Here is a 25,350-nt window from a genome sequence, read left to right as displayed (position 1 = left end):
AAATTAAGAAAGAAGACTGGCAAATTAATAGTTTGATCTATGTTCAATTCAGAAACTACTTCTGGTAAGAAGGAAGTAAGGTAACTCTATCTTTGTGAAAAATAATGTAAGGAAATTTAAATGAAAGACACTGGAATTCAGAAATCCTTTTTGCAGATGTAATAGCAATTAAAAAAAGGCTGTTTTCCAAGACAGAAATTTTAAATCAGTGTTTGCTGAAGGTTCAAAGGGTTGCTGAGTCTGTCCTTGAAGAACTACTGTTAAACCCCAATGAGCTGATGAATCTTTCACTGAAGGCCTGAGCAGTAAAGTACCCTTTAGAAAAGCTTTGCACAAGGAAGCACCCAAGCAAGAAGCATTGTTTCCTAAAATAAAATTTAATATGGCTGCCAATTGCACTTTGATTGTGGAAAAACTAGCACCTCCCTAAAAAAGAGAAGCTAAAAACACTAGCACTGAAGAAACAGGGGAAGAAAAGGATCACTGTTATTTTTCAGGGCCCACATTGAGAATCATTTCTATTTACTCTTGTAAATCCTCTTAGTGGAGTCTTTCTGGGAGAACAAAAGTATATCACAAACTGGGGAAGAACATCTGGGTTGTCTAGCTATTAACGGGACTGGAGAAACCATGTAGTTACTTTGAGGCCTAGAATATTGGGATGCCTTTTCCCTGAGGGGATGTGACAGAAGGTCTGGACTGGGGTCAAGTATCCAAAGATAAGATCAAAGGAAGTGAAATCACACCTGGCAAGGCCAAAACGAAGCAAAAAGGATAAACGAGCTCTTCAACTGATTGGCTTTCTGTAAGAATTTTTGAATCAGCGTTACTGGGGAATAGAGGTAAAGGAGACCAGAGGGCCAAACATGGACTAGAACGTCTCTTGGCGACTCCTCCTGAAGAGGAATCAGGGTAAAGTACCTGCTGCATTTGTTGTGGGGAGTTGCAAAGAGATTGCAGGAAGGATTGCCCCAATGACAGAAAATCTCTTTTGCCACTAATTGGCTGAGAAACCACTCTTGTGGCATCAAAATGGATCTGCTAAATTTGTCTGCTAGTACGTTGGATTTCCATAGAATATATGTTGCCATTAAAAAGTGGTTGGAGGGGATCACTTGCTGCCACACTCTCATTGCTTATTGACATAGATGATACAATAGGGTTTCCTTTGTTTGTTGATGTACCAGACTATGGACATGTTGTTGGTTTGAACTGTAATAGTCCCTAGAGGAAGAGCATCTTGAAATGCTTGCAGTGCTAAAAGGACTGCTCTCATCTCCAGGACATTGATGTGTGAACTGATCTCCTGGGGGGACCATGTGCCATTGACTATCCTTCCTAAGAAAAGCCCCCCACCCCAGTTGAGAGGTGTCCGTGGTCACCATGGCCATTGGGATGATAGAATGAAGGGTAGACCTATGTAAATGTCACTCAACTGGATCCACCAATGAAGAAGGTTTCTGCATACAAGAGTAAGTTTGACTGGGAAGGACAGAGGATATCAATGAATAAACCACTGAAGAGTTAGAGTCCATTGTAGAGCACTCATATAGTAATGTGCTAATGGAACTAGGACTACAGATGCTGCCATGGAACCTAGAACCTGAAGGACAAGTCTGGCTGGAGGAGCAGGATGAGAAAGAATCTGTTGAAGATGGACTTAATTGTATGTACATGATGAGAAGGTAGAGAAGTAATTTGACTTATTGTGTTTAAAGGAACACCAATGAACTCCAGGCTCTGTACCAGTTGTAGTCTGGATTTCGAAATTGTGGCTGTAATGCCTAGTATTTGGCAAATTTGGAGAAAATAGTCCCAGGACTATTCTAGAAGATGCCTGGTTGTGGTAGTGAGGAGCCAGTCCTCTAAGTAAGGGAACACTTGGAATCCTTGCAGTCTTAGTTGAGTTGCTATCACTGACATACATTTATTAAACACCCTAGGAGCTGTGGTGAGTCCAAAAGAGCAGGCCTCTGAACTGAAAGTGACTGGCTCCCAATCAAAAGTACAAGTATCTTTGGGACTGCCTGTTTATTTTGATGTGAAAGTATGTGTCCTGAAGATTGACTGAGCACATCCAATCATCCTTGTATAAAAGAGGTAGAATGGACTGACCCATGATCATTTGGAACTTTGATTTCCTCACATAGTGGTTCAGATTGCTTAGATTCAAAACTGGTCTCAGGTCCCTTATCTTTTTTTGGCACTAAAAAGGACCTTAAGTAAGTTCTGAATCCTCTTTGGTCTGTTGGAACCTCCTGGATGACTCTTTTGTCATATAGTTTCTGACTCTCTTGATGTACAGCTTCTCTTTGACTGGGTGGGATGTCAGGAATCATTCTTCTTTTGGATGTGGGCATCTGGGAAAATTGTATGAAATAACCTCTGGATATTATTTTTAGCATCCACAAATCATTTGACATAGCAGCACAGGAGTCTGGGTGCAAGGACAAGTGTCCACCAACCTCCTCCACAAGTGAGCAGTCAGACAGCCCTTCAGGAGCATGGAAATGGTGTATCTGGAAAATAATTTTGGAAACCCTCATTTTTTAGGCCTCCTCTGCCACAGGGATGGCATCTTCCATTTGAACTCCCTCCTCTGCCTCTGAAGGAGTTGTCTCCATGTGAATCATGCAAAGATCCCTGGGATTTATGGACTACATTTTCTTGCCTCCTTTTTGTTTCAGTGAAAAGGATCATTGAGGGATAAAAAGCTAATCCCTACAGCAGACAGTGTCTTCCATTCCCATTCACTTTGGGAAAGTGTTTCTTTCACAGAAGGCCAAACAAGAATGTTCCATCAAAAGGAGCATTAATGAAAAGAGACTTGAAAGGCTCCGCAAAGTCGCATAGTCACATCCAGGTGTGTCTCAATACAGCAATGCCTGAACCGGCCACCTGTGTGGTACCCTCTGCAACATGGGACATCAACCTCATGGATGCATTGAAAATAGAAAATAGAGTACCCAGCTGTGAGGATTATCTTTTATAGTCTTCTGCAGACATGGACTCCAAAAGGGATTTTTGAGAACTCCTTGATCAAAACTGTCTGCAGCCTTGTAAATTGCACCAAATGGTTCAGAGACCTCAAGGTAAAGGTCGCTGCAGCAAATACGTGATTAACAAACCTGTCTAATGCTCTAGACTGTCTGTTAGAGGGATGGATAGAGGAGCTCTGCTCTGCTAACTTCTTTTTAGTGGCTATCATCACAATCATTGCCTCAAAAGGGACTCCTTTGCTCCAGTGAAGTGTCTTTTGGAGGAGCTAAAATCTTATCTATATGACATGGGATTGCTTTAATAAAATCCAGTTCCTTCCATGTCCAGCAAGAGACTAGGTTAATGAACTCATCGGCTGGGGGAGTCACCCAAGATGTTGATTGGCCAGCATCAAAAGCTTCTGGAAATACTGAATTCTCAGTGGAAGGATTATTTGGGGAGCAACCACCTTTCTGCTTAAGGACCTTATCTCTCCAAATGAGACGTTATCAGTGGTGATCTGGATACCCTTTCCCCTTGTCAAAGTGTGTATCTTCAGTGAGAGATTCCAAGGGGGAATTCATCTATGTCTTGGTGACTCCCTCAGCCGATGAGCTCATTGAATTAGTCTCTCGCCAGGCATGTAAGGAACCGGACTCTATTAAACCAATCCCATATAGTTTAGATAAGATTTTGGCTCCTCCAAAAGGCAAACCTCATTGGAGCAAAGGAGTCCCTCTTGATGAAATGGTTGTGGTGGCAGCCAATAAAAAAGGAGCTAGCAGAGCAGTGAAGAGCTCCTCTGTCCAAGCCCGTAACAGCAGAGCAGAGCAGTGAGGAGCTCCTCTGTCCATGCCCCTAACAGCAGAGCAGAGCAGTGAAAAGCTCCTCTGTCCATGCCCCTAACAGCAGAGCAGAGCAGTGAAGAGCCCATCTGCCCATGCCCCTAACAGCAGAGCAGAGCAGTGAAGAGCTCCTCTGTCCATGCCCCTAACAGCAGAGCAGAGCAGGGAAGAGCTCCTCTGTCCATGCCCCTAACAGCAGAGCAGAGCAGTAAAGAGCTCCTCTGTCCATGCCCCTAACAGCAGAGCAGAGCAGTGAAGAGCTCCTCTGTCCATGCCCCTAACAGCAGAGCAGAGCAGTGAAGAGCTCCTGGGTCCATGCCCCTAACAGCAGAGCAGAGCAGTGAAGAGCTCCTCTGTCCATGCCCCTAACAGCAGAGCAGAGCAGTGAAGAGCTCCTCTGTCCATGCCCCTAACAGCAGAGCAGAGCAGTGAAGAGCTCCTCTGTCCATACCCCTAACAGCAGAGCAGAGCAGCGAAGAGGTCCTCTGTCCATGCCCCTAACAGCAGAGCAGAGCAGTGAAGAGCTCCTCTGTCCATGCCCCTAACAGCAGAGCAGAGCAGTGAAGAGCTCCTCTGTCCATGCCCCTAACAGCAGATCAGAGCAGTGAAGAGCTCCTCTGTCCATGCCCCTAACAGCACAGCAAAGCAGTGAAGATCTCCTCTGTCCATGCCCCTAACAGCAAAGCAGAGCAGTGAAGAGGTCCTCTGTCCATGCCCCTAACAGCAGAGCAGAGCAGTGAAGAGCTCCTCTGTCCATGCCCCTAACAGCAGAGCAGAGCAGCGAAGAGCTCCTCTGTCCATGCCCCTAACAGCAGAGCAGAGCAGTGAAGAGCTCCTCTGTCCATACCCCTAACAGCAGAGCAGATCAGTGAAGAGCTCCTCTGTCCATGCCCCTAACATCGGAGTAGAGCAGTGAAGAGCTCCTCTGTCCATGCCTCTAACTGCAGAGCAGAGCAGCGAAGAGCTCCTCTGTCCATGCCCCTAACAGCAGAGCAGTGAAGAGCTCCTCTGTCCATGCCCCCAACAGAAGAGCAGAGCAGTGAAGAGCTCCTATGTCCATGCCCCTAACAGCAGAGCAGAGAAGTGAAGAGCTCCTCTGTCCATGCCACTAACAGCAGAGCAGAGCAGTGAAGAGCTCCTCTGTCCATGCCACTAACAGCACAGCAGAGCAGTGAAGAGCTCCGGGGCCCATGCCTCTAACAGCAGAGTAGAGCAGTGAAGAGCTCATCTGTCCATGCCCCTAACAGCAGAGCAGAGCAAAGAAGAGCTTTTCTGTCCATGCCCCTAACAGCAGAGCAGAGCAGTGAAGAGCTCCTCTGTCCATGCCCCTAACAGCAGAGCAGAGCAGTGAAGAGCTCCTCTGTCCATGCCCCTAACAGCACAGCAAAGCAGTGAAGAGCTCCTCTGTCCATGCCCCTAACAGCAGAGCAGAGCAGTGAAGAGCTCCTCTGTCCATGCCCCAAACAGCAGAGCAGAGCAGTGAAGAGCTCCTCTGTCCATGCCCCTAACAGCAGAGCAGAGCAGTGAAGAGCTCCTCTGTCCATGCCCCTAACAGCAGAGCAGAGCAGTGAAGAGCTCCTCTGTGCATGCCCCTAACAGCAGAGCAGAGCAGTGAAGAGCTCCTTTGTCCATGCCTCTAACTGCTGAGCAGAGCAGCGAAGAGCTCCTCTGTCCATGCCCCTAACAGCAGAGCAGCAAATAGCTCCTCTGTCCATGCCCCTAACAGCAGAGCAGAGCAGTGAAGAGCTCCTCTGTCCATGCCCCTAACAGCAGAGCAGTGCAGTGAAGAGCTCCTCTGTCCATGCCCCTAACAGCAGAGCAGAGCAGTGAAGAGCTCCTCTGTTGATGCCCCTAACAGCAGAGCAGAGCAATGAAGAGGTCCTCTGTCCATGCCCCTAACAGCAGAGCAGAGCAGTGAAGAGCTCCTCTGTCCATGCCCCTAACAGCAGAGCAGAGCAGTGAAGAGCTCCTCTGTCCATGCCCCTAACAGCGGAGCAGAGCAGTGAAGAGCTCCTCTGTCCATGCCCTTAACAGCGGAGCAGAGCAGTGAAGAGCTCCTCTGTCCATGCCCCTAACAACGGAGCAGAGCAGTGAAGAGCTCCTCTGTCCATGCCCCTAACAGCGGAGCAGAACAGTGAAGGGCTCCTCTGTCCAGGCCCCTAACAGCGGAGCAGAGCAGTGAAGAGCTCCTCTGTCCATGCCCCTAACAGCGGAGCAGAGCAGTAAAGAGCTCCTCTGTCCATGCCCCTAGCAGCGGAGCAGAGCAGTGAAAAGCTCCTCTTTCCATGCCCCTAACAACGGAGCAGAGCAGTGAAGAGCTCCTCTGTCCATGCACCTAACAGTGGAGCAGCGCAGTGAAGAGCTCCTCTGTCCATGCTGCTAACAGCGGAGCAGAGCCGTAAAGAGCTCCTCCATCCATGCCCCTAACAGCGGAGCAGAGCAGTGAAGAGCTCCTCTGTCCATGCCCCTAACAGCGGAGCAGAGCAGTGAAGAGCTCCTCTGTCCATGCCCCTAACAGCGGAACAGAGCAGTGAAGAGCTCCTCTGTCCATGCCCCTAACAGCGGAGCAGAGAAGTGAAGAGCTCCTCTGTCCATGCCCCTAACAGCGGAGCAGAGCAGTAAAGAGCTCCTCTGTCCATGCCCCTAACAGCGGAGCAGAGCAGTGAAGGGCTCTTCTGTCCAGGCCCCTAACAGCGGAGCAGAGCAGTGAAGAGCTCCTCTGTCCATGCCCCTAACAGCGGAGCAGAGCAGTAAAGAGCTCCTCTGTCCATGCCCCTAGCAGCGGAGCAGAGCAGTGAAGAGCTCCTCTTTCCATGCCCCTAACAACGAAGCAGAGCAGTGAACAGCTCCTCTGTCCATGCACCTAACAGTGGAGCAGCGCAGTGAAGAGCTCCTCTGTCCATGCCGCTAACAGCGGAGCAGAGCCGTAAAGAGCTCCTCCATCCATGCCCCTAACAGCGGAGCAGAGCAGTGAAGAGCTCCTCTGTCCATGCCCCTAACAGCGGAGCAGAGCAGTGAAGAGCTCCTCTGTCCATGCCCCTAACAGCGGAACAGAGCAGTGAAGAGCTCCTCTGTCCATGCCCCTAACAGCGGAGCAGAGCAGTGAAGAGCTCCTCTGTCCATGCCCCTAACAGCGGAGCAGAGCAGTGAAGAACTCTTCTGTCCATGCCCCTAACAGCGAAGCAGGGCAGTGAAGAGCTCCTCTGTCCATGCCCCTAACAGCAGAGCAGAGCAGTGAGAAGCTCCTCTGTTCATGCCCCTAACAGCAGAGCAGTGAAGAGCTCCTCTGTCCATGCCCCTAACAGCAGAGCAGCGAAGAGCTCCACTGTCCATGCCCCTAACAGCAGAGCAGAGCAGTGAAGAGCTCCTCTGTCCATGCCCCCAACAGCAGAGCAGAGCAATGAAGAGCTCCTCTGTCCATGCCCCTAACAGCAGAGCAGAGCAGTGAAGAGCTCCTCTGTTCATGCCCCTAACAGCAGAGCAGAGCAATGAAGAGCTCCTCTGTCCATGCCCCTAACAGCAGAGCAGAGCAGTGAAGAGCTCCTCTGTCCATGCCCCTAACAGCAGAGCAAAGCAGTGAAGAGCTCCTCTGTCCATGCCCCTAACAGCACAGCAAAGCAGTGAAGAGCTCCTCTGTCCATACTCCTAACAGCAGACAGAGCAGTGAAGAGCTCCTCTGTCCATGCCCCTAACAGTAGAGCAGAGCATTGAAGAGCTCCTGGGTCCATGCCCCTAACAGCACAGCAAAGCAGTGAAGAGCTCCTCTGTCCAGGCCCCTAACAGCAGAGCAGAGCAGTGAAGAGCTCCTCTGTCCATGCCCCTAACAGCGGAGCAGAGCAGTGAAGAGCTCCTCTGTCCATGCCCTTAACAGCGGAGCAGAGCAGTGAAGAGCTCCTCTGTCCATGCCCCTAACAACGGAGCAGAGCAGTGAAGAGCTCCTCTGCCCATGCCCCTAACAGCGGAGCAGAGCAGTGAAGGGCTCCTCTGTCCAGGCCCCTAACAGCGGAGCAGAGCAGTGAAGAGCTCCTCTGTCCATGCCCCTAACAGCGGAGCAGAGCAGTAAAGAGCTCCTCTGTCCATGCCCCTAGCAGCGGAACAGAGCAGTGAAGAGCTCCTCTTTCCATGCCCCTAACAACGGAGCAGAGCAGTGAAGAGCTCCTCTGTCCATGCACCTAACAGTGGAGCAGCGCAGTGAAGAGCTCCTCTGTCCATGCCGCTAACAGCGGAGCAGAGCCGTAAAGAGCTCCTCTATCCATGCCCCTAACAGCGGAGCAGAGCAGTGAAGAGCTCCTCTGTCCATGCCCCTAACAGCGGAGCAGAGCAGTGAAGAGCTCCTCTGTCCATGCCCCTAACAGCGGAACAGAGCAGTGAAGAGCTCCTCTGTCCATGCCCCTAACAGCGGAGCAGAGCAGTGAAGAGCTCCTCTGTCCATGCCCCTAACAGCGGAGCAGAGCAGTGAAGAACTCTTCTGTCCATGCCCCTAACAGCGAAGCAGAGCAGTGAAGAGCTCCTCTGTCCATGCCCCTAACAGCAGAGCAGAGCAGTGAGAAGCTCCTCTGTCCATGCCCCTAACAGCAGAGCAGAGCAGTGAAGAGCTCCTCTGTCCATGCCCCTAACAGCAGAGCAGCGAAGAGCTCCACTGTCCATGCCCCTAACAGCAGAGCAGAGCAGTGAAGAGCTCCTCTGTCCATGCCCCCAACAGCAGAGCAGAGCAATGAAGAGCTCCTCTGTCCATGCCCCTAACAGCAGAGCAGAGCAGTGAAGAGCTCCTCTGTTCATGCCCCCAACATCAGAGCAGAGCAATAAAGAGCTCCTCTGTCCATGCCCCTAACAGCAGAGCAGAGCAGTGAAGAGCTCCTCTGTCCATGCCCCTAACAGCAGAGCAAAGCAGTGAAGAGCTCCTCTGTCCATGCCCCTAACAGCACAGCAAAGCATTGAAGAGCTCCTCTGTCCATACTCCTAACAGCAGAGCAGAGCAGTGAAGAGCTCCTCTGTCCATGTTCCTAACAGCGGAGCAGAGCAATGAAGAGCTCCTCTGTCCATGCCCCTAACAACGGAGCAGAGCAGTGAAGAGCTGTTCTGTCCATGCCCCTAACAGCGGAGCAGAGCAGTGAAGAGCTCCTCTGTCCATGCCCCTAACAGCGGAGCAGAGCAGTGAAGAGCTCCTCTGTCCATGCACCTAACAGCAGAACAGCACAGTGAAGAGCTCCTCTGTCCATGCTGCTAACAGCGGAGCAGAGCAGTGAAGAGCTCCTCTGTCCATGCCCCTAACAGCGGAGCAGAGCAGTGAAGAGCTCCTCTGTCCATGCCCCTAACAGCGGAGCAGAGCAGTGAAGAGCTCCTCTGTCCATGCCCCTAACAGCGGAGCAGAGCAGTGAAGAGATCCTCTGTCCATGCCCCTAACAGCAGAGCAGAGCAGGGAAGAACTCTTCTGTCCATGCCCCTAACAGCGGAGCAGAGCAGTGAAGAGCTCCTCTGTCCATGTCCCTAACAGCAGAGCAGAGCAGTGAGAAGCTCCTCTGTCCACGACCCTAACAGCAGTGCAGAGCAGTGAAGAGCTCCACTGTCCACTCCTCTCTCCATGCCACTAACAGCAGAGCAGAGCAGTGAAGAGCTCCTCTGTCCATGCCCCTAACAGCAGAGCAGAGCAGTGAAGAGCTCCTCTGTCCATGCCCCTAACAGCAGAGCAGAGCAGTGAAGAGCTCCTCTGTCCATGACCCTAACAGCAGAGCAGAGCAGTGAAGAGCTCCACTGTCCGCTCCTCTCTGCATGCCCCTAACAGCAGAGCAGAGCAGTGAAGTGCTCCTCTGTCCATGCCCCTAACAGCAGAGCAGAGCAGTGAAGAGCTCCTCTGTCCATGCCCCTAACAGCAGAGCAGAGCAGTGAAGAGCTCCTCTGTCTATGCCCCTAACAGCAGAGCAGAGCAGTGAAGAGCTCCTCTGTCCATGCCCCTAACAACAGAGCAGTGAAGAGCTCCTCTGTCCATGCCCCTAACAGCAGAGCAGAGCAGTGAAGAGCTCCTGTGTCCATGCCCCTAACAGCAGAGCAGAGCAGTGAAGAGCTCCGCTGTCCATGCCCCTAACAGCAGTGCGGAGCAGTGAAGTGCTCGTGTGTCCATGCCCCTAACAGCAGAGCAGAGCAGTGAAGAGCTGCTCTGTCCATACCCCTAACAGCGGAGCAGAGCAGTGAAGAGCTCCTCTGTCCATGCCCCTAACAGCAGAGCAGAGCAGTGAAGAGCTCCTCTGTCCATGCCAATAACAGCAGAGCAGAGCAGAAGAGCTCATCTGTCCATGACCCTAACAGCAGAGCAGAGCAGTGAAGAGCTCCTCTGTCCATGCCCCTAACAGCGGAGCAGAGCAGTGAAGAGCTCCTCTGTCCATGACACTAACAGTGGAGCAGAGCAGTGAAGAGCTCCTCTGTCCATGCCCCTAACAGCGGATCAGAGCAGTGAAGAGCTCCTCTGTCCATGCCCCTAACAGCAGAGCAGAGCAGTGAAGAGCTCCTCTGTCCATGCCCCTAAAAGCGGAGCAGAGCAGTGAAGAGCTCCTCTGTCCATGCACCTAACAGCAGAGCAAAGCAGTGAAGAGCTCCTCTGTCCATGCCCCTAGCAGCGGACCAGAGCAGTGAAAAGCTCCTCTGTCCTTGCCCCTAGCAGCAGAGCAGAGCAGTGAAGAGCTCCTCTTTCCATGCCCCTAACAGCGGAGCAGAGCAGTGAAGAGTTCCTCTGTCCATGCCCCTAACAGCAGAGCAGAGCAGTGAAGAGCTCCTCTGTCCATGCCTCTAACAGTGGAGCAGAGCAGTGAAGAGCTCCTCTTTCCATGCCTCAAAAAGAGGAGGAGAGCAGTGAAGAGCTCCTCTGTAAAGACCCCTAATAGTGGAGCAGAGCAGTAAAGAGCTCCTCTGTCCATGCCCCTAACAGCAGAGCAGAACAGTGAAGAGCTCCTCTGTCCATGCCACTAACAGCAGAGCAGAGCAGTGAAGAGCTCCTCTGTCCATGCCTCTAACAGTGGAGCAGAGCAGTGAAGAGCTCCTCTTTCCATGCCCCAAAAAGAGGAGGAGAGCAGTAAAGAGCTCCTCTGTCCATGCCCCTAGCAGCGGAGCAGAGCAGTGAAGAGCTCCCCTGTCCATGCCCCTAACAGCGGAGCAGAGCAGTGAAGAGCTCCTCTGTCCATGCCCCTAACAGCGGACCAGAGCAGTGGAGAGCTCCTCTGTCCATGCCCCTAACAGCGGAGCACAGCAGTGAAGAGCTCCTCTGTCCATGCCCCTAACAGCAGAGCAGAGCAGTGAAGCGCTCCTCTGTCCATGCCCCTAACAGCAGAGCAGAGCAGTGAAGTGCTCCTCTGTCCATACCCCTAACAGCAGAGCAGAGCAGTGAAGAGCTCCTCTGTCCATGCCCCTAACAGCAGAGCAGAGCAGTGAGGAGCTCCTGGGTCCATGCCCCTAACACCAGAGCAGAGCAGTGAAGAGCTCCTCTGTCCATGCCCCTAGCAGTGGAGCAGAGCAGTGAAGTGCTCCTCTGTCCATGACCCTAACAGCACAGCAGAGCAGTGAAGAGCTCCTCTGTCCATGCCTCTAACAAAAGAGCAGAGCAGTGAAGACCTCCTCTGTCCATGCCCCTAACAGCAGAGCAGAGCAGTGAAGAGCTCCTCTGTCCATGCCCCTAACAGCAGAGCAGAGCAGTGAAGAGCTCCTCTGTCCATGCCCCTAACAGCAGAGCAGAGCAGTGAAGAGCTCCTCTGTCCATGCCTCTAACAAAAGAGCAGAGCAGTGAAGACCTCCTCTGTCCATGCCCCTAACAGCAGAGCAGAGCAGTGAAGAGCTCCTCTGTCCATGCCCCTAACAGCAGAGCAGAGCAGTGAAGAGCTCCTCTGTCCATGCCCCTAACAGCAGAGCAGAGCAGTGAAGAGCTCCTCTGTCCATGCCCCTAACAGCAGAACAGAGTAGTGAAGAGCTCCTGGGTCCATGCCCCTACAAGCAGAGCACAGCAGTGAAGAGCTCCTCTGTCCATGCCCCTAACAGCAGTGCAGAGAAGTGAAGAGCTCCTCTGTCCATGCCCCTGGCAGCGGGGCAGAGTAGTGAAGCGCTCCTTTTTCCATGCCCCTAACAGCGGAGCAGAGCAGTGAAGCGCTCCTCTGTCCATGCCCCTAACAGTGGAGCAGAGCAGTGAAGCTCTCCTCTGTCCATGCCCCTAACAGCGGAGCAGAGCAGTGAAGAGCTCCTCTGTCCATGCCCCGAACAGCGGAGCAGAGCAGTGAAGAGCTCCTCTGTCCATGCCCCTAACAGCGGAGCAGAGCAGTGAAGAGCTCCTCTGTCCATGCCTCTAACAGCAGAGCAGAGCAGTGAAGAGCTCCTCTGTCCATGCACCTAACAGTGGAGCAGAGCAGTGAAGAGCTCCTCTGTCCATGCCCCTAGCAGCGGAGCAGAGCAGTGAAAAGATCCTCTGTCCATGCCACTAGCAGCGGAGCAGAGCAGTGAAGAGCTCCTCTGTCCATGCCCCTAACAGCGGAGCAGAGCAGTGAAGAGCTCCTTTGTCCATGCCCCTAACAGCTAAGCAGAGCAGTGAAGAGCTCCTCTCTCCATGCCCCTAACAGCAGAGTAGAGAAGTGAAGAGCTCCTCTGTCAATACTCCTAACAGCGGAGCAGAGCAGTGAAGAGCTCCTCTGTCCATGCCCCTAACAGCGGAGCACAGCAGTGAAGAGCTCCTCTGTCCATGCCTCTAACAGCAGAGCAGAGTAGTGAGGAACTTCTCTGTCCATGCCCCTAACAGCAGAGCAGAGCAGTGAAGTGCTCCTCTGTCCATGCCCCTAACTACAGAGCAGTGAAGCGCTCCTCTGTCCATGCCCCTAACAGCAGAGCAGAGCAGTGAAGAGCTCCTCTGTCCATGCCCCTAACAGCAGAGCATAGCAGTGAAGCACTCCTCCGTCCATGCCCCTAACAACAGAGCAGTGAAGAGCTCCTCTGTCCATGCCCCTAACAGCAGAGCAGAGCAGTGAAGAGCTCCTCTGTCCATACCCCTAACAGCAGAGCAGAGCAGTGAAGAGCTCCTCTGTCCATGCCCCTAACAGTGGAGCAGAGCAGTGAAGAGCTCCTCTGTCCATGCCCCGAACAGCAGAGCAGAGCAGTGAAGTGCTCCTCTGTGCATGCCCCTAACAGCAGAGCAGAGCAGTGAAGAGCTCCTCTGTCCATGCCCCTAACAGCGGAGCAGAGCAGTGAAGAGCTCCTCTGTCCATGCCCCTAACAGCAGAGCAGAGCAGTGAAGAGCTCCTCTGTCCATGCCCCTAACAGCAGAGCAGAGCAATGAAGAGCTCCTCTGTCCATGCCCCTAACAGCGGAGCAGAGCAGTGTAGAGCTCCTCTGTCCATGCCCCTAACAGCGGAGCAGAGCAGTGAAGAGCTCCTCTGTCCATGCCCCTAACAACGGAGCAGAGCAGTGAAGAGCTCCTCTGTCCATGACCCTAACAGCAGAGCAGAGCAGTGAAGAGCTCCTCTGTCCATGCCCCTAACAGCGGAGCAGAGCAGTGAAGAGCTCCTGGGTCCATGCCCCTAACAGCAGAGCAGAGCAGTGAAGAGCCCCTCTGTCCATGCCCCTAACAGCAGAGCAGAGCAGTGAAGTGCTCCTCTGTGCATGCCCCTAACAGCGGAGCAGAGCAGTGAAGATCTCCTGGGTCCATGCCCCTAACAGCAGAGCAGAGCAGTGAAGAGCTCCTCTGTCCATGCCCCTAACAGCGGAGCAGAGCAGTGAAGAGCTCCTGGGTCCATGCCCCTAACAGCAGAGCAGAGCAGTGAAGAGCCCCTCTGTCCATGCCCCTAACAGCAGAGCAGAGCAGTGAAGTGCTCCTCTGTCCATGCCCCTAACAGTAGAGCAGAGCAGTGAAATGCTCCTCTGTGCATGCCCCTAACAGCGGAGCAGAGCAGTGAAGAGCTCCTGGGTCCATGCCCCTAACAGCAGAGCAGAGCAGTGAAGAGCTCCTCTGTCCATGCCCCTAACAGCAGAGCAGAGCAGTGAAGAGCTCCTCTGTCCATGCCCCTAACAGTAGAGCAGAGCATTGAAGAGCTCCTGGGTCCATGCCCCTAACAGCACAGCAAAGCAGTGAAGAGCTCCTCTGTCCATGCCCCTAACAGCAGAGCAGAGCAGTGAAGAGCTCCTGGGTCCATGCCCCTAACAGCAGAGCAGAGCAGTGAAGAGCTCCTCTGTCCATGCCCCTAACAGCAGAGCAGAGCAGTGAAGAGCTCCTCTGTCCATGCCCCTAACAGTAGAGCAGAGCATTGAAGAGCTCCTGGGTCCATGCCCCTAACAGCACAGCAGAGCAGTGAAGAGCTCCTCTGTCCATGCCCCTAACAGCACAGCAAAGCAGTGGAGAGCTCCTCTGTCCACGACCCTAATAGGGAGCCCAGAGTGTTACACAGGTTTGGAAAGCATGTATTTGTCTTAAGGTGCCTGAATAATTTGGTGCACTTTAAAAGACTGCAGAGGGATTTGACCAAGGAGCTCTCAAAATGCTTCTTGGAGTTCTGTGTCTGCAGAGGACTATAAAAGATCATCCTCATTGCTGGCCACTCTATTATCTATTTTCAATGTGTCCATGAGGTTGATTTCCCACACTGCAGAGGATGCCACACATGTGGCCATCAATAAACCAAAAATTAAGGTCATGTGGAAGGTCCGGTATAGATATCCATGTTCCATAACTTTCTCACATTCCTTTGATCCATGGTGGAGGGATGGGGAGTTAAGCTTTACCTATTTTGTGTTAGTATGTAAGTTTAAGTAATATGCCATAGTCCATACAGATATGATCATGAATTTTAAATGACATCCATGTGACTGCAACCATCCAGCTAACAACTGCAACACTCTTCCCAACTAACCTAAACACACTAATAAAAGTATATGGAGAACAGTATTTTTGATTTGCAATAACTGCTAGTGATATATAAGTCATGTATGCTGTTTCACACAGCACAGAATCAAATAGTGAACTTGGAATTGTTCTCATCACACTTTTTAATATAAACTTGCAGTGGTATAAGAAAAGATAACTAGATAAGATAAATTATTTTAATATAATTATTAAAATCATTTATGGCCTTATAATGATAAGCCTTAAAGGGGAAAAACAGAAAGTAAGAATGTTAACTAAAAGGACCTAGGAAAGTTGCTATATAATGTCTAGTTTCCTCTTTAGTCCATCACATAGTAAAATGGAACAATTTCCAGTATCAATGAAAACAAACATTTCAGTAGCTTGATAGGTCTGTCTCCTAATAGAGCTGAAAATATCAGTCATTAGTTTTATAATTGTGTTATATCACATATTGGAGCCATAGGTTCATAGGTTGGTACTAGGCTATTGGCCCTAGGGCCTATACAAGCCTAGCCATAACAATTCCCTGGCTATTTCTTCCCACACTATTTACTTCCCTGGACCCCTGTCTAGCAGGGTGACTGACATGATCCCTGGGGTGAATTTCCTTTCTCCCATCCAGTCATCAAGGTTCCTTTTGAAGAAGGCCAAAGAGGTGCTCTGCTTGACATGTATGGGCAGTCTATTCCAGAGTCTGGGGAGTCTCTGGGTCAGGAACCTATCCCTCCAGCATGTGTTATATCCATGATTTATAAATCTGTTATAAGTTCGCATAATAGTTTACAAATGATTCCTATCTGATAGACACAGTAAGTAGTTTAAAGTAAATCCCCAGAGTCTTACATAAGACCTATGAATACATAATTTCTTTACTTCCTCAATTTCCATGATTTCTCTGCACTTCTAAGCACATACTACATGGATCAGATCTTATGTTCTCCTCCTAGTGGACTTTATGGAGTTGAACATCCTTTTCAATTGTCAGCTGTCACTGGTAAGCCAAACCATTTATACCACGTAACCAGTTAGGCTTGATGAAGAGAAACAATGTCAAAACATTGTGCGGTTCATCAGAGCATTATAAATCCAAATGAAGTATAATCCCATGTTTTATGCTGATGATTTACTTGCTGTCATAAGAAATGTATATCCGTTAAGACAGCTTGATGGTTACTGTATTCCACCTCATACATGTGCACAAGCTAATAAAAAGGTGTTTGACAGCAACCACCCTTTGCATGTTAAGAAAGTTGTTGTGAAAGGCCAACTTGTAAGATTGGCTCGCATGGTTACTAAAGACGAGCAATTTTTAAGTCAGTGTCATAGGTTGTGTGATATGTTTCTTTCTCGGGAATATCCATTAGAATTTATAGAGAGTATTTTCAATGAAGTGAGAATTAAAAGAGAGGAAGGTATTACTGCACCGTTATTGAGTTACGATAATAGCATATCCACATCAGTGGGCCAGCAACTGACTAAAAAGGCAGAAGGTAGGAAGGATTTTAAATGCTCCTTTGCGACTAAATTTAGTACTGATTCTCAGTATATAGCCAATATATTGAATAAAAACTGACATATTTTTTAGGGTTTTGAAGGAATAATTGAAAAATTGGGCAGTAGACCTATTATTGTGTTTAGAAGGGGTCCTACCATTAAGCAGTTGCTGGATGGTAAACATGAAAATAGCACATATAATTGTTCCATGGGGATGAAAAAGTGTGTTTTTTGTCCACAATGCCTGCTGGTTAAACAGATTAATCAAGTTGTCATCAATAATACCCTTATAAAAATAAGGGGTAAATATACATGTGATACATTAGGGGTAGTTTATGTTGCACTGTGTGAGGCATGCACATGCTTCTATATAGGTAAAACTAAGAGGAAGTTAAAGGAACGCACGTGTGAGCATGCTAGAGATATAAAAAATAAAAGTATGAATAGTGCCTTATATAGGCCTGTTGTGAACTTCCCATCACATGGTTTTAAATTTACAGTCATTGATAAAGTATCCCAATACCCTAGAAGTGGTCCATGGGAGGATGTTTTAGACTTTAGAGATTTATGTTGGCAAGTTAGATTAAATGCTTTATGTAAACCAAACCTGAATGATGGTATCAACTTTACTAGTTATTTAAAATTGCGTTCATATAAAGTCTGATTAATGTTCGATGTATCTATATATTTATTTGGTGTAAAAAGACTGTAATAATTTTTTAGTATATGTCTGTCTAGTATTTTTATTCTTTATATTATGTGATTAGTTGTTTTTAATGTTATAGAGGGGTTGATGTTAGTATTTTGTATGTAGGTTTTTAAATATTTATTAATGTCAGGATCAGCTGGGTTTCATTGGTTGGATTTCATCACATGTTGTAATGAATTAGAGTATTTAAATGAGTGGATTTTTGAGATGAAGTATTCTGATGAAGTCTATGTTATAAACTGACGAAAGCGCTAAATAAACTTGTGTTCACAAACTTTAAAGTGGTCATTGCGTTGGAAGGGTGTTTCACATTTGAAGCTGGTTTTTGTTCTTAGTTTCCATGTGTTATATCCATGATTTATAAATCTGTTATAAGTTCGCATAATAGTTTACAAATGATTCCTATCTGATAGACACAGTAAGTAGTTTAAAGTAAATCCTTACATAAAACCTATGAATACATAATTTCTTTACTTCCTCAATTTCCATGATTTCTCTGCACTTCTAAGCACATACTACATGGATCAGATCTTATGTTCTCCTCCTAGTGGACTTTATGGAGTTGAGGATCCTTTTCAATTGTCAGCTGTCACTGGTGAGCCAAACCAGTTATACCACGTAACCAGTTAGGCATGATGAAGAGAAACAATGTCAAAACACTGTGCGGTTCATCAGAGCATTATAAATCCAAATGAAGTATAATCCCATGTTTTATGCTGATGATTTACTTGTTGTCATAAGAAATGTATATCCATTAAAACAGCTTGATGGTTACTGTATTCCACCTCATACATGTGCACAAGCCAATAAAAAGGTGTTTGTGCATTTTTGCACATGAACTCAAACATACTCATTCATAATAAGGATAGCCAGCAAATTTATGTCCTCTGTTGTGCACTGTATCTATCTCAAGGATGACTAAACCAGATTTCACATCCTTTAGTTTATGAGTGCCATTATTAATATCAGTTCAAGGTAAATGATTTCAGAATACAATTAGCAAAATACCTTACATAAATTATAATGTAGGAATATATGCACATGAATTAGGCATGAGTGACAACACACACACACACACACACACACACACACACACACACACACACACACACACACACACACACACACACACACACACATTGCCATACCGCACTTTCTGCTTCACAAGCAAATTCATATTAACTCAAGGGATATCTTAAAATAAAGCATAGTTTTTTGTAACATGGATTTAGTGATGCATGTTTGGCCCCACAGGAAGCAACATACTATATATTATTAAATCAATAGTCTGTATAACAAACTGGATAACAAACACTTAGCAATAGGGTAAGCATTTCAGTTAAAAAAATGAAAATACCATACTTATAAGGTGTTACTGAGATGCCATGACAGATTTTATAATCACTTCTGACATGGCCTAGTAATGATTAAAAACGGGAAGCTGATATGATTAAATTGATTGAGGACACAGTTAACTGTCACTCTTGTGTTCACCAGTAATATGCACCACCACGTACACATGTGTTATATGATCTGCAGTACCAAAACTACTGACAGACACCTGCACATTCACCAGTCACCACCATGTGGAGACAGCACTTAACACAATAACCTGAAAAGAGACAAAAAACAAAACAAAATTTTACACAAAACTGATAACATTGCAATTTCAGATCAATTAAACAGTTTTTGATATCGCTGTAACAGTTGCTCATTATTTAGAGCCTTGCTAGAAAAAACATTCTGCAAAAATGTATACAGTACCTCAATATGATGTTTTAAAATTAATGCTATGCTTCATAAGAAGCCATATTTTTGGCATCATTTTAAATCTTTCTGTCTTCACTTATTTTGGCAAGTATACATTTTTCTTAAATTATGACTATTCTGAAAATATCTTTATTTTTTAGTTTCAAGAAATACTTTCAAAATGTTTACCATACACGAATGTCAGCAGTTGACCTTGTGGGGGGTGGGGGTGACGGAAGCTCTGTGCGCTCTTTCTAAAATATATATGTGTAAAGGTTTAGCTGGGCCAGCAATGTGGTTAAACATTGCATTGTGTGGCTGTCTTAGGTATGTGGTTAAAGATTACTTTGTGTGGCTGTCTCAGGTATGTGGTTAAAGATTGTTTTGTGTGGCTGTCTCAGGTATGTGGTTAAAGACTGCTTTGTGTGGCTGTCTCAGGTATGTGGTTAAAGATTGTTTTATGTGCCTGTCTCAGGTATGTGGTTAAAGATTACTTTGTGTGGCTGTCTCAGGTATGTGGTTAAAGATTGTTTTGTGTAGCTGTCTCAGGGATGTGGTTAAAGATTGTTTTGTGTGGCTGTCTCAGGTATGTGGTTAAAGATTGCTTTGTGTGGCTCTCTCGGGTATGTGGTTAAAGATTGCTTTGTGTGGCTGTCTCATGTATGTTGTCAAATATTACTTTGTGTAGCTGTCTCAGATATGTGGTTAAACATTGCTTTGTGTGGCTGTCTCAGGTATGTGGTTAAAGACTGCTTTGTGTGGCTGTCTCAGGTATGTGGTTAAAGATTGTTTTGTGTGGCTCTTTCAGGTATGTTGTTAAAGATTGCTTTTTGTGTCTGTCTCAGATATGTGGTTAAACATTGCTTTGTGTGGCTGTCTCAGATATGTGGTTAAACATTGCTTTGTGTGGCTGTCTCAGGTATGTGGTTAAACATTGCTTTGTGTGTCTGTCTCAGGTATGTGGTTAAATATTGCTTTGTGCAAATGTCTCAGGTATGTGGTTAAAGACTGCATTGTGTGGCTGCCTCAGATTTATCTTGACAATATTCATCTCTTGTGGCCTAATAATCATATTGTTTCTTCTGGAAGTGTCAAAGTCATTTACGTCAGGCAAAATTTTAATTTGATAATTCATAAGGGTTAAATTTTTCCCCATACTCTTGCATATATGCTTCTATAGCCAGCAACAAATATTTGTTATCTTTTGTGCCTGCCTGCAGATCCCAAATAGAAGAGCACAGTGGGGTATGTTCCTTCATCAGATCTGCTAGGCAGTTATAGCTTTTGCATGTCCCCTATAATTGTGAAAGTTTCTGGTGGTGTACTAGAAACATGTAAGTCAGAAATAAAGAAACAGTCATTCAAATGACATTATTTTCTCCCTCCATGTAGACATTTATATTACCATCATCATGTATACAAGCTAAAGAATTTACTTATTTAATTTTTCATCTGGTGAGTAAAATGGGAGTCTATGAGAGTCTGTCTGCTTATTTTTCTGTAGTTACCATGCACGCGGACATGTTTTTCAGCATGTTATAACTGAAGACAAACTAGTCAGCTTTTAGTATGCAGAGTGCATTATTAAATTATATTAAATTATAAAATTATAAATGAAATAATATTACATTTAATGGTCTATATCATATAATCGAATGTTGAAAGCTCTAAAGAGTAAAAATGCCAGAACTCACACTCCTTATTACACCCCTGCTAAATATATATTCCATCTCCAAGATCACACTACAGTGAGGAAAGAGCAAATATTCTGATATTCACAGTAATGCAATCTGAATAAAATAACTTCGAACTCTAGCATTTTCGCTCTTTAGAGCATTTAACATTTTCAACATTTGAACATATGATATAGACCCAAATTTTTAAATACTGGCAGAGCTATCATCTTGCTGATTCCTCTGTGACAGGGAGATTTGATCTGGCTTGGTCTTATACCAGTTAGAGGTGTAGTAGTCTTCTGAGAAACTGACAAGGAGCTAACTCATTCAAATGTTGTTGCTTCTTTTATTCTAAGTTTGATCCAGCATACAATGTGGATATAAAAAAAAAAACATAGCCTAAGAAGACATGAAACAAGTCTGGCACTATCCCATCTGTTTGGCATAGAATGATGAAGCCCTGACTTCAGCTCAGGTGAATCATAGTTAATAAAAGGCATGTGCACCATAGGAACCAGGTTAGACAGAAGTGTTTGAGCAGCCATTGCCAGTGCGTTGACCCTATGTGAGGAAGGCTGCTAGATTTAACAGCACTGGTAAATCTAGTAGTGGATGGGTGTATCACCTCCCTGTAGAGGCCATGAAAACTTGTGCTGTGGTGGGCAGGAATCTCTCTGCTTAACCTGGGACAGAGTAGATAGTCATGGGGGCAAGCATGCCTTCTCCCCTCCAATCCTTCCTACAGCTCTGCAGTTCATGTGGATCAGGTCTGCAAAAAGAAGAGCAGTTTTATCACTATTTAGCAACTATTTCCTTTAGACACCTTGATATTCTTGCCTGAATTTTTTCAGTGAGGATTAAAAAACGTAGCGTTTGGTCCATTTAAAACACATAATGACAAGCAGCAATTTAGCCAAAGGGCAATGGAAATGTAAACTGGATGCAACGCCACATCATCTCTTGTACGGCTTTAGTTGGGACTCATAAATGAGAGCTGCACACTCGAGCAGCATTAAGACTAATGTGGTCCCGAGAAGTGCAGCTCACAGTTAAGAAGACACGTTTACGCACTGTCTTAGAAATACCCACACCCTGCACATGGGTGCTGCATCTGAGAATTTGCACTGTGGTGTGTGTTATTTATCTATGAATCAAATTATTTGTCTTAATGAGCACTCTGAAGTGATATGTAGCTTGCAGTTGAAATTAAAACTTTATGAGGATAGTTAATAGCAAGCTGCTCCAACCTTCTTAAATGGATTCAGTTCTGTCCTTGTTTTTCTTACATTCAGTTTCCAAAGAGATTAAGGCAAATGGAAGACCAGGTTGTAACTGTGATATCACAGCAGCACACAGCTTTTACAAAAGAGGTTATTAAGCAAAATTAAACTATTCATGTGTTTGATGTAACTCATTAGATCTTTCTTTTGTATCCTTTGTGGTTAATTTGTAAACATACTGAAATACTTCCTTAATGGGGGAGCTATACATTACAGACATAAATGCAACTACAGACACACATATAGACAATATCAGAAACGACATATGAAGAATGAGAGGAAAATAAATCATATATTACCTTTGCTGCCTGGTTTCTGTGTCGTCCAAGTGATGGAGTTGTTTGACAGCTCTCTGCTTGTCGATCTACTGGGGGGGAGACACCTCCTCTTTCAATAGGTGCACTTGCTCTTCCATGTGATCTGCCTGATGTTCCATAAACTCTACATGGCAAAGTCATGCTGGATTCATCAATATATCTCTCATCCACTGGTCCTGGTTGAGGAGATTTTACTTTTTGCTTATTGAGGTTGTTTAAAAGTTTTACATGTGGTGAAGGCCAAACAATGTCCTCAAATGGCAGGACATCATATCTGTCAGATGGAGTCTGTGGCCTTGACGCTGGCCCTACCAATGATGTCTTAGACCTTATTGTTGAAATAAGATGTTCATTATGTTTATCTTCCTGATGTTTTGAGTCCTGGGTATAACCTACAGAAATAACTTCAATTGGATGAATGTCAACTCGACCCACTGGGGTGTGTGGTCTAATCAATGATCTGCTAACTGGTCCAAATGAACCAGAGAGTGACAGGTCTTCACTGGAATCTAAATCATGCCTTCCTAATGAAGCTTGTGACTTCTGACCTCTCCTTGAAATCTGTCCACTAGCTCTCTGTGATGGAGTTCTCTTCTTTTCAACTGGAGAATGAGATGAAGCCAGTGGCCTTTGCTTAGGTGTTTCTTCTTGAACATATCTGATAGCATTTTCATTTGTAGACTGAGTTCGCATTCTGTTATCTGGAGTGTTGGGTCTTTTTAACAGCTGATACCCTGCTACTTCTGAAGGGCTTGGTGGAAGAGAACTAGAACGTGTAACCCTAACAGGTCTTGAGATGGACAGATCTACTTCAGTCTGTGTGGGACAGCTTGGTCTTTCACAATAATGGGTATAATCCGATGAGACAATGTCTTGTCTGATGCTCCCATGGCATGGCCATTCACTACTGTCAAGACTCTTTTCTTGATGCTGCTCAACCTCACTGAAATGATAAATTTCATAATTTGAGTAATTTTCATTTGGGCTGTGGGGTCCAGGAACATTTACTATAGAATGACAAGTTAACTGAGAAGGAGAGTGGTAACTGACTAATGGACATCCGTTTTCATTTGTGATGTTATCATTTGCATTGTTTGTAAACCTGTGCCTAGAAAATACAAACTTTATTTATAAATTTAATAAATAATTTGCAATTACAAAGAAAAAAAATAATCAAATCTCTTTAACCAACAGAAATAAGATAATGCATTTGGCCATATATTACACATCTTATAAAAACTTTCTTATGGCATATTGTACAAAGAGAGTTATGACTGATGTTTGTGGTCCACTTTTCAGTAAACTTTCACAGAAGGAATAAATAATATTGCATACAAATACAACAAATCCAAAGCAGCATCAAACAAATCACCAAGAATAGGAAGGCCAGTGATAAAAAATACTGGATTTATTATAAAACAATAAAACAATCAAAAATTCTCCTAGCGCCTCGGCTTAACAAAGTCTTTACAGAGTAACATTCCCACTAGTGCACACATCTTAAATACATCTCTTAACAATAAAGCAATTATATAATTAAACAATAAATATTCTTATTCTATTCTTGGTGGTTCATTTAATCTTGCATACAAAGTTCAGTATATAAATGTTATAAAATGACAAGGAAATCTCGTAAATCTTATCAAAAGATTCTCCATCTGAATATGAATTAAGCCTTTAAAAGTACAAGGTTACATATCATACTTTGATTGTTATGCACAATGAATTTGTTGGATTAATTTTCTGAAAGTAATACTGTGTTAGGACATAATGGATCTCACCTTCAGATATATGACTTACTACAAATACTCATATATGTCCTTAAAGCATGTAATATCAACATACCACTGCCAGTTACTAACTGTGCTAGGAGTACTAAAGACTGTTACTTCAGATACAAAAAGAAAGACTAAAAAGACATATCCAGGTCCACTAACAACTCTATGGCAAAAGACAATGCAGCAGAATGGAGGCACTATGCTGTGGAGAAATCAGGACATGTTACAGCTAAATGCTGTAATATACTCTATCTGGCAAGAGCTGGAGACGGTATGTCATTCCTCGTTAACACTTACAGGAATGCTACAGAATCAGCCCTGCGAGTCAGAAAGAATCCCTGCTGCTCATGTAAACTGCCTACTGCAATTAGGTCAGTTTACAAAATCAGGTAAAATGCATTTCAGGGAAATGTAGCTGCAATGAGGAAGACCTCTTTATCAGCTGAAAGTACAGTTGTGTACACTTACCATAAATGTAGATGTTCGAGTGTATTCACTGTTGCAGTCATCACATTTGGATTATCTGCTTGCAGGTAGCCCTCAGTCGGCCTGATTATCAAAGTCTTGGGTCCTGCGTCAGTTGCTGTCTCATCTTCCATGACGTCAAGTAGGCAGGGGTAAAAAGCATGCAGCCAATGCCATTACATCAGTTTTTCTTGCCCCAGATGTCAGGTGCCCCCATAATGGGAAGCAATTATATACAAGGTTACACCTCCAACAAAAAGCAAATACACCAGAAAGCTTTAAGCATAGTAAACAAGAATAGAGGTATAGTCAATAGAAGTCAGGGGGCTGGAGGGAGGGTAACCAGGACTGCAACAACAGTGAATACACTCGAACACCTACATTTATGGTAAGTGTACACAACTGTACTATGTTCTTCATGTTTCACTGTTGCAGTCATCACATTTGGGTAGATTCCCAAAGCTAAGGATGGAAGGAGGCAATTAGATAGCATTAGGACCAGCTATAAGGCCCTGCAAGACTGCAGTGGCAAAACCAGCTCTGGATTTAGAAAAAAAATTGGCAAGTGGTAATGCTTAGTGAAGGTATGTACAGAACTCCAGGTAGCAGCTTCTAGGATGTCCCTGGTAGGGACACCTCTGAGAAAGGCTGTAGAGGTAGATGCAGCCCTGGTAAAATGAGGTCTTATCCCCTGTGGGGTAGGTTTTCCATGGTGCTTATAGCAGAAATGAATGAAATGACCTATCCATTTAGAAATGGTTTCCTTTGAAATGGCCTTCCCCTCTGCCCCTGCAGCAAATGCAACCAGCAGCTGTTCAGATTTTCTGAGAGGCTTAGTCCTGTCCAAGTAAAATCTAAGTTATCTGTGTACATCCAAGGAGTGCAGTGTTTGTTCCCCTTTGTTCTGTGGATTAGAAAAGAAGGTTAGCAAGTTAATGGACTGATTAAGGGCCACACTGGATACCACCTTGGGCATAAAGGAAGGATTGGTCCTGAGGGACACCCTGTCTGCATGAAAGATGATGAAAGGCTCCACTGCCATGAGGGCCTGTAATTCAGAAACCCTTCTTGCTGAAGTGATGGCTAGAAGAAAGGCTGTTTTCCAAGAAAGAAATTTCAACTCTGCATTTGCAGCTGGCTCAAAGGGAGGCAGAGTGAGCATTTCCAATACAAAGTTAAGGTCCCAAAGTGGAG

The 25,350-nt window shown here is 45.9% G+C and overlaps 1 protein-coding gene across 6 annotated transcripts in view; it reads right to left on the bottom strand.

The window, feature by feature from the left end:
* The window catches only part of PLEKHA4 (pleckstrin homology domain containing A4), a 2,050,101-nt gene that overhangs the window by 748,158 nt on the left and 1,276,593 nt on the right, over window positions 1–25,350 (bottom strand). For all 6 annotated transcript variants that reach the window (XM_044059475.1, XM_044059472.1, XM_044059474.1 and 3 more), the window contains one exon: window positions 21,896–22,856. In XM_044059475.1, the coding sequence (XP_043915410.1) occupies window positions 21,896–22,856 (961 nt within the window). The remainder of the gene's footprint in view (window positions 1–21,895; window positions 22,857–25,350) is intronic.

The sequence above is a fragment of the Protopterus annectens genome, chromosome 17.part0 (assembly GCF_019279795.1).
Source record: "Protopterus annectens isolate FY-2018-M chromosome 17.part0, PAN1.0, whole genome shotgun sequence".
NCBI classification, from domain to species: domain Eukaryota; kingdom Metazoa; phylum Chordata; order Ceratodontiformes; family Protopteridae; genus Protopterus; species Protopterus annectens.
The sequence above is the reverse complement of the archived record's forward strand: the minus strand, read 5'-3'. Positions and strand labels throughout refer to the sequence as shown.